Here is a 12,397-nt window from a genome sequence, read left to right on the forward strand (position 1 = left end):
CACATGTATTTATACACACATATATTAGCATTATCTAATTGTTTCTAACAACACAGTGAATATTTAAACTGATAATGCAGTCTAGCATACACAATTTCAGAGTGTAATAAAACAGGAATTAACCTATTATAGTCAATTAAAAACATCATGATGTAAAGTCAGCAACCAAAAAGACATGTGACTTCACTGTAATTTTGATATGGTCTAAGGACAAACTTTCTGTCTTTAGAATTGAAAAAAACCTTTTAATTTTCACTAATGGTTATGAAGAAATATTTCATTATTGACACAGTATTCAGAAAAAGAAAGCAACCAGCACATTTAAATTTATATACTTTTTGAATAAAATATTTTATACAGTTCAATATAATTTCAAATTATATATAAGGCTTTTCTAAAGATTAAAATTCTGATTTTTTTTTTTTCCCTAGTAAATGGGTCTTCTTAGGAAACCAAGTTCTAGATCAGGTAAACAGAGCTATCAGAAAGGAAATGAAATGTTCTTGATAAAGAAGTTTATTGAGTTACTATATATATACAAAATTATCCTTCTGCATTTTAGAAATATTTTATTAAAAGAATCTGGTCTGGGCTGATGGTCTGAAATCAGAACTTCTGCCTATTGTATAAGGCAGTTCTCTACTCCCAACTGTCCTTTCTCTAGTTTTCCAGGTGACGTTCTTATGCCCTATACTGGCTGTACTAAACCTTGTGTTAATTTCATCCAAAAAAAAGTGTTTTCTTTAGTCAATGAAGCCTTTAGTAACTTTCTATTTAGCTGAACTTTATTTGGCTTACTGATTTGGTCTCTGATCTTACAAACTGTGTTACTCTTTACTTCATTGCAATATACAGCAGCTGAGTATCATTAGAAGCAGAGAAAGAACAATTATGCGACATTATCATTGAGTATATTGAGCATATATAGGACAATGAAGTTTTTAACACCATAAATGTACTGTCTCATATTTAAGATATTTAAAAATCTTTCCCTTTCACAACTATTTACATTAATATATAATGGATAAACACAAGCTCTGACGGTCTTTACCTCTGTATTCTAAGGTAAAGGTCAAATCAAATTATATAGAGGCAAAGGGCACTTAAGAATAAAAAAGAAATAAATGAAAAAAAGTGGAGTATAATGAAAAAGGATGGTTGTGGATTTGAAAGGCTTCCAAAAGTAAAAGTTTCTTGAAGTAATGAGGTAAAGAAAAGTGAATGTGATACGTAGAGCTTTGAAAACTGATCCTTTTGCATTACCATTATGACGTGTTTCACCAAGAGGCTCAAGTTTTGGAAGTCTAGTGACTTTGGGGGTTCCCCAGCCAACTAAAGAAAAAGAAAAACATTTAAAAACACTGTTAAACAATATCTCTTTAGGTCTGTTGAGAGGATCCCTTTCTTGACAGGAATGTATATAACTTCAATATCAATTCATATATACTGAATGAGGCAGTACTGACTAACCATAAACCCATTTTAAATGGCTTCTATTTAAAAATGTAATTATAGGTTGGTAATATCTGCTTAAAAATTTTATTTACCTTTCATTAAAAATATAAGCATCCTCACTACCATCATAAATAACCTTAGGCTACTATTCTAACCCCCAACAGAGACTAAAAGAAATGTACACTTATTAAATGGAATACTAGAAATGAGTCTTAAAATAATTCTCAAAGGAAAATGTTACCATCTAAAGCCTTCTAGCAGGGCTAAAAGGAAACTATAAATATATACGTTTGATATTTATTGAGTATGTGAGGTACTGTGCCCAGTGCTAAAAAATTACGATTATTGTGCAGTTAGTATGTCCCAGTGCTTTATATGCAGTATTCCACTTAATCCTCATAACAGCTTAGGAGGTCGGCATGAATGTTGGAAATGTAATGGAAACACTCACACATCTTGGTTTCAAATGTTAACTTTCAGGATGAAAGATCTAATTTTTTAAAAGCTCATGTTAGCCATCCATTCCTTAAACTTAAATTCCTTTTAGCAATCTGGGTACTGATATTTCAAATAGGACTTGAATCCATTATAAGAAGTGCTTAGGTAAAGTTTTCTTATTAATTTTTACTTATTCTTTTACTTTCATAAAACATTTTTTCTGAATAAAAAAAGCAACAGATATTTACGTTGATAAATTCTGAATAAAGTAGATGGGGCAAAAAATTCTACCTTTTTCACAATTCACAACATAATAAATATACTGAATAAAAACTGCATAATTTCTTTCTTTTTCTTCAATGTTTAAAGCAGTATTTCTAAATTCTGTATCAACATCAACTAACTCACCAGGAGGAGGAGGTGGGGGTGGTGTTGGACTCTTAGGAACAGAGTCATCTGTATTAACAGGTTCTACACGGTGGCTCCTTTTCATTCTTAGCTTCTTAGTTTTCTTTTTACTGTTATCTGTAAGAATATAAACATGAAACTTTATGCCTCTGTGAAGAAGTTACTTCTATAATAAAAACTAAAGAACAGAATTAGAATATTGATATTATTATTATCATAGGAATATATCTTCAATTCAACTTAAAAATTGTTACCAATAATGAACTGTGAACTTGCCTTTACTAAGAATAAATTTTTAAGTGATGGTTTATTGGATGAATGATTGATGAATATGACACAAATGGCAAAAAGCCATATTTTAAGTTCTATGAAAGGTGATTTGGAATACAAAAAAAGTCCATATTTCCAAAAGTAACATTTTTTTCCCCATATATCATACTAAGTAAACGGAATTATCTAGCTGCAGGGATTTCCATGAAACTCAGAATGACCTGGGGAAAAAGGAGAGGTATTGGTTTGTCTCAATAGGATATACAGAATGATTCTAGGTATAAGCCCAAAAATAATCCTTTGAAATGTGAAAAAACACCCCAATCAAATCTAAACACATTATCCATGAAAATAACCCCCAAATAAGATATGCCCAATATAAATATATGTAACCAAAACTCACACTGTTAGACGTTACAGAATTGAATTTGTAATCTTTCTAAAAATAACTATTTACAGATTCTCACTTAGGCACATATGAACATTTTAAGTGCATCTGTGTTGTTAACATGTAAACTTTAACAACGTGAACCAGAATGGCATAGTAGTTAAATAACCAAACATCAGAGTCACTGAAATATTTTCACTGACAATCCCAAATTGCTAAATTTATATATATAATACATTTTCTAAAATGGAAATTATCTGTTACACAACAAGCAGCCAACATCTATGAAACCTATAAAGCAATGAGAAATACAAATAAATTTAGAAACATTATTTTTCTAAGTAAATTAGTATCACTTGAGACATTTTACTCTAGATAGAAACAGAGACATCTTTTTACAATTAAAGCTGTAAGCTTTACAGCTGGGAGAAAGGAAAGAGAACCTCCAGAACCATATGGTACTTTTGGATGGGCAGTAGAACAGGGTCATGGACAAGCATAGGATACGAAGCAGAGGACCTGAAGTTGAGGGAAGTGTGTCTCAGTACAGCCACAGATGAGACATATGATCTTAAATTACTCAACCTCTCCAAGGCCCTGGTTTCCTATTCTGTATAATGAGAATAATATACCCGAGGACTGCTATGGTAAATAGCATAGTGCTGTGTTAAATAATAGTTTCAAATCATCTACCAAATCATTTTGTTCTTTAACAACATATTAGTGTTTGAAAGAGTTCTTCCAATGTATTGAGAGGCCACTTTAAGTCTACTTTTTGTTTTACCCTATTGATAGAGTGATATGGGTACAAATGTGGCTACCCTAACTTCCCAAATTACAAAACTATAACTTTCAAATCTAATTATTTCTATATAGCAAAATATCCATTTAGCTAATCTGCAGCTCAGGGACTGAGATCTTATTTTCACAAACTCTTTGATACTGTACAAAAATTCTTATATACCATGGAACCATATTGCTAACTAGGAATGGCAAGGAAGCAATGATTATTGGGTATTTCCCATGTGTCAGGCCCTGTGCTAGGAACACCATAGGGTTACTTTTATTATAAGTAAACCTAAAAGCCTGGTGAAAAAAAAGATGACAACCCCATTTTAGAGAGGAAACGAGGACTGAAGAACACTATATAACGTAACATATATCTAGTAGGTGAGAAAGTCTGGATGCTACCTCAGGATGTCTTGAGTCCAAAGGCAGAGGCTCTCTCTATGATACCAAAAGATGTGAACTTCCTGTTAAATTACATAACCACTTAGAAAAAGTAAAATAATTATGAATTGAAGATGTTGTATAATATTAAAATAAGAGTAATATGGCTATTTGATAAAACTTTCAAAATGTTCAATTGATTATGTCTGCATCCTATAGAAATAACAAGCAAATGAAGGAATTGATGCTGATCATAACATTATGAGGATTAAGAAAAACAAAACAAACCTCCAAAAGCTTTAAAGGTTTTAAATATGTTCCAAAGATTCCTGGGGCTATGCAATATTCCAAATTTTTGAAAATGAATTTTCAGCTGAAATTCTTTTAAGTTACAAAGGACTAGATTTTAAGGCATCATGAATAAAAACATAAATTAGCAAACTGACTAATGATTACCTAAAATTCAAGAGAAAACCATGATAAATAACGCATTTGGAGATGAAAAATTTTGCGATACATTTTTTATGAAAATAATCATGACAAATGAAAGAGGTATTTTTAAGTTTTATATATATTATTTATGTAATATATAAAACTTAAAAATAAATAAAATAGATATAAAAATAAATAAGTATATATATTTTTAATAACTAGATTTATCACCTGATTCTGATGACTGCTGGTCTGTCTCATCTTCATTTTCCAACTGCTGTGTTAATGCCTCCTTATAATTTTCTACTATTCCAAACCCATTGTTTTTTTGGCTACTGTCACTGATCTGGCTCTGTGTCTCTATTTGCTCATGCTCCATTTTATGTTTCAGGGGACAGCCATCACTGTCTTCCTCCACATTTTGCCTCTTTTTCTCTCTTTCAAGTTTTTTTTCATTCTGACAAAAATGAAATATATCATTTTTAATATAATAGTCATATCTAAGATAGTATTAAGGGAGAAATCAAATAATCCAAGAGCATTCTGTAACTTCCAGGCAATGTGATATTTCTATTAAAAAATTATTTGTTGAGTCTATCATTAAAGCATGTTAATTGTCAAACATTCAGAAAACAGAGATAGTATAAAGAAAGAGAATAAATATTACCAGTAATTTCACAATCTAGAGATGACCACTGTTTGACGTATAGTCACAAAGATGTGCTTTTCTTTGCCTACCCCACACATGTACAGACATACACCATCCACAAACATACATAAATGTGACTGATTGTCTATATATACATATTTATGTATATTTTTAAACAAAAAAGAATTGAAATTTTAATTTAAGAATATACATTTCTTTCTTTGTCAATGAACCCATAAAGTGCTTAGAATATTGCATGACACATACATAATAAAGTGTTAGCTATGAAAATATTATATAATGCTATATGTGTAAGCCATTACTACTTTCATCAAGTATACAATCGTTTTGAATGGTTCTATCATCTTATTTTACCAATACCCAATCAATGGACAAAGAAGTGATTTTCAACCTTTCACTATTATAAGAAATATAATTATTGAATTACTTTTTTAGAATAAATTCCTAACAGTCAAGATGTTGGATCAATGAGTAAGCACATTTTAAAATGTGCCATACTACAAACTTTCCTTCAGAAAAACTAAAGTAAAATTACACCACAGGCAAAGGGTTGAGAGAGTGTATCTTTTTTTTTTTTTTTGTCCTCGCCACTCAGCACGTGGGATTTTAATTCCCCAACCAGGGATCGAACCCACACCCCCTACAGTGGAACCACAGAGTTTTAACCACTGGACTGCCAGGGAAGTCCTCCCCGTGACATCTTTTTTAATGCTTTTTTAATCATTACCAATCTTTTACATCTCTGCCAAACTAATAAATATTTTTTACCTCAGTGTTGATTTATCATTGAATATTTTTATTATCAATACAACTGAAGATAAGTTATTAAATATGCTTATTGCCATTTTAATTTTTTCTTTAAGGAACTACCCATGATAACCCAATGCTCATTTTTCTACTAGAGTCTCATTATTTACACAGTAATTTTTTAAGGGTTCTTTTTTTGTTGTTTCCTGGGTCTCAAATATTCTTCATTAGGATTAGCTTGGGTTTTTTTTCTGTCTTTAACTCTGTAGAACATCTCTTTAAATACTGAATATAATTACCTATTTTTCACTTTATGATTTGTGGCCTCATTGTCCTGCTTTGAAAGTTTCAACCTCCTCCAAGTATATACCAATGTCTAACTGTATTATGTGAGTATTTTTGTCTTCTTTTTTTATACATTTAAGTCTTTTGAAATTTAATTTGGTATACAGTGTTCAATAATTTTACTTTTTTCCAAGTGACTGTTCAGTTGTCCCAATATCCTTTTCTCCCAGATTTGAAATGCCACATTTATCTTACACTAAATGCTTATATATAATTTGGTTTGTTACTATTGTTTCATTGATCTGTTTGTCTATTCTGGAACCAATATCTCACCATTTTTATTGTCTGTGATAAAATCAAAGGAATGAATGTAAGGTAATATTTTAAAGGAGAAGTTTTACGGGGAAGAAAAGAAAATTTGCCTGGTGAAAAAGAGAGACTATGGATAATTTATTTTCATTTATTTCATTCCTTTACTGATGATCTTCTTAAAATTACTGTATTTTAAAAGCATAATAACTGTACTTTCCCCATGCCACTAATTAATTCAGGGACTTCAATATAAGATATTCTGTGCTGTATACCAGTATTGTTCATATCTTTATATCGTGAAAAATACAATGTTGGTAGAAGTGCTAAGGCCTTCTAAGTAATTTACAACCATGGTACTATAAAATAATTGGTCATTATTTATAAGGTGAGCTTTATTACAAATATATAGTAAATAAATGTTTCAAAGTAAAAAACCAAACTTGATTTTCTTTTCCTCTACCAATATTTTTAAAAGAATATAAAACTTGACAAACACAATATTTAATAGTATGGACACAAAACAATAGCTCAAGTTATTAAGACTGCTTTACTATACTTAGAAAAGCACACGCTTAAGGTAAATGCAATGGGGTTAATAAAAAGATTAAATACAGCTAACCTTCTAGTATCTAACTAACTTCAGACGAAATATCTCATATTACCAACTATTTGGCAAACACAAAGCAACACCAAAAACTCTACACTCATCTTCTTACCTGTGGAGCTGCCTCCCTCCTCAGCAGCAGCCCCAAGGAAGAAATAATCATCCACCTTTCCGGATGAGTACCTGTGTGGAAGGAGGCAGTGACAGGGAAGAGGAATAGAGAACATACAGGCAGGTCCAGCAAGCCACCTGCCACATTAAGCTCTGAGGGAACGGAGAGGAGATTTAGGAAGCTCTGCCACTGAGGAGGTATAGCTGCTGAAGGTGATTAAAGCAGGGCCAGTGCAAACTCCAAACACCAGTAGCAAATGAAAACAAAGACAGAGAGACAGACATGGACACACACACACACACACACACACACACACACGCACACATAAAACCCCATAACTTCTTCATGATTAAAATCTACACATTAATTTTGGTAAAACTTCTGACATTTAAAATTAAAATAAATAATATTCAGATAAAAGAGAATTTATTATAGTCTCAAACATTAAGTATCCTAGGAAAATAACTAGAAAATCATTTATGTACTATAATGCACCATAAGCATCTAAATATTACCGTAAAGGGATAGTAATAGCAATACAGGGATAAAGATAATGTAAATATGAGTAAACATACTATTATCATATGAAATAAATGACAAAAAAAATTTATCAGAACAGTAACTGTGATAGTTGCTACATTCAATCTTTATTTTCATTCTCAGTTAATTCTGAAGTCATCTTCCCTTTTTATACTAGATCAGAAGGTAAATCTGAAGAAGAAGAAAAAGCAGCAAACCTTTAACCCATCTCCCCCATTTAATTTCTTTTACAAATAATCAACCTCTGGTGAAATACTTCTATCTCCCTGCCTCCTTTCTGAACTTCCAACTTTATAACTTAAGACATAAAAATTACATTTGCCACCATCCATACCTCAATGATTACAGATGCTATCGGCTGGAAAGGATTAACAATAATTGGTTCTGGGTCCAACTCAGCCAGACCACTGGTTCCATCGAGTTCAGCCTGCTCTCGCTCTCTTTGTTCTCTATTGTTTGAGGGAAAAAAATCGGAATTCCTTATGAGAAAATGCTGAACCATGTTTAAGAACATTTCCAATAGGTTTAAGGCTATTGAGTTCAGTAATTTAAACATCTGGACATGGTTTTGAATTACTGAGAGATTTTCAGATATCTTTATGCAGGTAACAGGCCACTATCCCCATGGAAAGATTAATCATTTGAATTTTAAAAGAAAGAAATGCTGACAGGACTTCCCTGGTGGTTCAGTGGTTAATAATCTGCCTGCCAAGGCTGGGGACATGGGTTCGATCCCTGGTCCGGGTAGATACCACATGACGCAGAGCAACTATGCCCGTGCGCCACAACAACTGAGCCTGCGCTCTAGAGCCCACGAGCCACAACTACTGAGCCTGGGTGCCACAACTACTGAAGCCTGCGTGCCTAGAGCCTGTGCTCCACAACAAAGAGAAGCCATCATAATGAGAAACCCGTGCACCACAACGAAGAGTAGACCCCGCTGGCTACAACTAGAGAAAGGCTGCACGCAGCAATGAAGACCCAACGCAGCCAAAAGGAAAGAAAGAGAGAGAGAGAGAGAGAGAGAGAGAGAAAGAAATTTAAAAAAAAAAAAGAAATGCTGACAAAATGACATTCCCTATGACTGAGTTCTTAACATCAGTGATGCATATTAATTATTTTTCTATGTAACAAAGGTTTATATTTATCAATTTATTAATTACCCTCCCAAACAAATGCTATCCTCTTCACTGATGTTAACCAGATAAATAAGTCCTGTTGTTAACCTTCATCTTAAGAGCTGTGTCTAGTTATATATCATAAATGAACTAGATAACAACTGTTGCTTTGCGTAAGTAGAAGAGGCTATAGAAATAAGCTGCCCTATATCACTTAGATTAAATAAGTATTTCTATATTAGTTACTACTGAGAATTTTATTACTCTGTGATTTAAAGCTAATGTTGCCCCATAGATGAAGGTAATAAGTTACTAAAAGAAGCAGCTGAAGATAGAAACATAAGTATTGTAGATCTGCAACTAGACTGTATAACAATAGTATAACAATGTCAATGTTCATTACTACGGCACTTATTAATTAAGTTCTATGATGGAAAGATATATACTTTCATTCTGAACCTAGGAAGCCAAAATTTAGAGATCTACAATTTGCTACTTCTGTGACCTTGGATATCTATCGGGATACCTGAGCCTCTGCCTTCCCATAAATGTGGATAAAATACATAGTTCATAGGGTTATTTCAGGTAAAGTAATATATGTGAAAGCACTCTGTATATAAACATACTTACAGGACAGTCATTATTTTTTAATTTTTTTTTTTAAATTTATTTTTATCTTTGGCTGCGTTGGGTCTTTGTTGCTGTGCGCAGGCTTTCTCTGGTTGCGGCGAGCACGGGCCGCTCTTCATTGCAGTGTGTGGGCTTCTCATTGCAGTGGCCCCTCTTTTTGCTAAGCACGTGCTCTAGGCGTGCGGGCTTCAGTAGTTGTGGCACACGGGCTCAGCAGTTGTGGTGCATGGGCTTAGTTGCTCTGTGGCATGTGGGATCTTCCCGGGCCAGGGCTCGAACCCGTGTCCCCTGCATTGGCAGGCGGACTCTCAACCACTACGCCACCAGGGAAGTCCCAACAGTCATTAATGTTACTCATTTATTAGTAAGCAATTTCAGGTATCTGGTATTAATATACTATTTTCAGATACCAATAATAGCTTGTTTTACTGTTTTTTCAAAAATATCCAAACCAACAAAAAATCCAAACCTATTAGATTGTATTTAACAATAAAAAGTTTTTTTAAAATTACTCCTGTCTAAATTTAATTACGCAGTCTCTGTTCAACAGAAGAGGACTCAGACCACAAGTGGCATGGCTAGGAGAAAGGAGGAAAGGGGAATGGGGTACCAGAAAAGCCTGCCATAACATGACCTGGAATATCTTTATGGAAAAAGTAAAAACTTGAAAAAAAATACTAATTAGATTTCTTTTACCCAACTCAATTTTTTTGTTCTTTTTGTTTTTTCTAAGCAGAGAAAAAGCAAAGAAGCCTTTAGAAAAGTATGGCCATATATTTTATTTTTATAAACACACGGAAGGCATATTTGTATGAATGACTGGTTGTACTGAGCTTTATATCATGAAAATATACACTAGAATAGAAAATAAAGATTCTCATAGGAACTAAAACCTCATATTGTTATCAAGAGAGACTGAGATGACTGACCTGCTCATGTTATTGAGCCCTTGAGGGCAGAAGAGTTATCTCTCCAAATATTTTCCTTTAAGTCCTATCTCTGAATTAAATGAAAGATACCAGTAATCAGAGGATTTCCTTGACAGCATAAAGGAGCACCTCACCAAGGGCAGTTAGTGGGTTCTTGCCTACCAGGCTGCAACTGTTAAAGCAAATGGAAGGCCAATATTACTTAGGTAGATGGAAGACCACTTTGGATCTCACAGGAGCTCACTTAGAAATCTTTTTGTTTCTTCCCTCCCCTGCCATGTCAGTGGCGAAAGAAAGAGAAATCTTGGGATTAAGAACTAAATTCAACTTCTAATCAAATCTGAGTACTTTCTTCTAGCATTAACATTATTATAACTGATTCTGTGGTAGAATTTACATAAACATTTTTTTTTAATTTAGAGTTTGCTAAACTTATTTTTTAAATTTCCCTTTAGGCAACATATTTTTAAAATAATTTTAAAAGCATGTTTTAAAACCTGAGATAGTGCAATTTAGTCCACTTTCAGACAAAACAAGTGTTGAAGATCAGATTTTGCTTCAGCTGGCTGATCCACTAACTGCTTACCTTCTATCTTTGCTGAGACTAATGAAGGATTTCTCAGTCTACTGACATATTCTTTGCTATGGGAAACTGTCCTGTGCATCACAGAATGTTTAGCAGCATCCCTGGCCTCTTCCCACTAGATGCCAATTGTGCTATCAATCAAACTTGTGCAGGTCTACAGAAATAAAAAATTTACCTAGTATCTTCCTTCATACAAAAAGAGGAACCTAAATAGACAAAACTAAAAAAATTATTAATAAAAGTGTGGTGTTTTTGATTCTTCATATGCACTGTGCTACAAAATTAATCTACTTACCTTTCTTCTCGTAATTTTCGTACTCTCTCAGCCCGCTCTCGGTTCTCTTGTTCCTCAAGAGCACGTTGTTCTGCTGTGTCTTTTTGGATGCGCTCATTTAAGGCATCAAAGTCTCTTGCAATGATATGTAGCAGCCAATAAAGGCCTTTTTTAATGGACTTGTCAATTTTCTTTCCATATCCCAAAACTGCTGAACAAGGTTCCTTAAAAACAGCAATTTATTTGACTTAAAGATTAAAACTAAAAGATCTCTACAAAAATTTATTGATAAACCATTAAGATATAATTACTGGCGAATCAAAATTAATTAACCCATTAAATTAATGATATGAAGCACCTGCTTCAACTTACAAAACACACCTTTGAAATGATCACTACATTAGTATGTACGTAGGAGTGGAAATATTTTATGGATCATATCTGTAAGTTTTGAGAGCGATTATGACACAAAAAGTTGACAGTTAAATTTTAAACAAACTCACTGACAAAACTGAACTTACAGAAGAAAAATACCCTTACTTATTAAAAATCGCAGAAAGTTTTAATTTGTTATACCAGGGAATTTATGGCAGTACGCATCTTTTTTTTTTACATATATTTATTTATTTTTTGCGGTACGCGGGCCTCTCACTGTTGTGGTCTCTCCCGTTGCGGAGCGCAGGCTCTGGACGCACAGGCTCAACGGCCATGGCTTACAGGCCCAGCCGCTCCGCGGCATGTGGGATCTTCCCGGACCGGGGCGTGAACCCGTGTCCCCTGCATCGGCAGGCTGACGCTCAACCACTGCGCCACCGGGGAAGCCCTTTTTTTTTTTTTGCTGCACCACACAGCTTGTGGAATCATAGTTCCCCAACCAGAGATTAAACCTGCACCCTTGGCAATGAAAGTGCGGAATCTTAACCACTGGACTGCTGGGGAGTTCCCAGTAACCATCTTTTACGATTGACAGCCTAACAATCATTTTCTGAAACCAGAATAAATGATTAAATCCTCAGTCCATCTTCTCAA

The 12,397-nt window shown here is 33.7% G+C and overlaps 1 protein-coding gene across 3 annotated transcripts in view; it reads right to left on the minus strand.

Moving 5' to 3' along the window:
- ARL13B (ADP ribosylation factor like GTPase 13B) overlaps positions 1–12,397 on the minus strand; it is an 83,526-nt gene that overhangs the window by 8,689 nt on the left and 62,440 nt on the right. For 2 of the 3 annotated variants that reach the window (XM_065876552.1, XM_065876555.1), the window contains 5 exons: positions 11,390–11,592; positions 8,166–8,280; positions 4,793–5,018; positions 2,302–2,418; positions 1,264–1,332 (listed from right to left, as the gene is read on the minus strand). In XM_065876552.1, coding sequence (XP_065732624.1) covers positions 1,264–1,332; positions 2,302–2,418; positions 4,793–5,018; positions 8,166–8,280; positions 11,390–11,592 — 730 coding nt within the window. The remainder of the gene's footprint in view (positions 1–1,263; positions 1,333–2,301; positions 2,419–4,792; positions 5,019–8,165; positions 8,281–11,389; positions 11,593–12,397) is intronic. The other variant, XM_065876553.1, reaches the window with a different exon arrangement.

This window comes from Phocoena phocoena, chromosome 4 (assembly GCF_963924675.1).
Source record: "Phocoena phocoena chromosome 4, mPhoPho1.1, whole genome shotgun sequence".
In the NCBI taxonomy this organism is placed as follows: domain Eukaryota; kingdom Metazoa; phylum Chordata; class Mammalia; order Artiodactyla; family Phocoenidae; genus Phocoena; species Phocoena phocoena.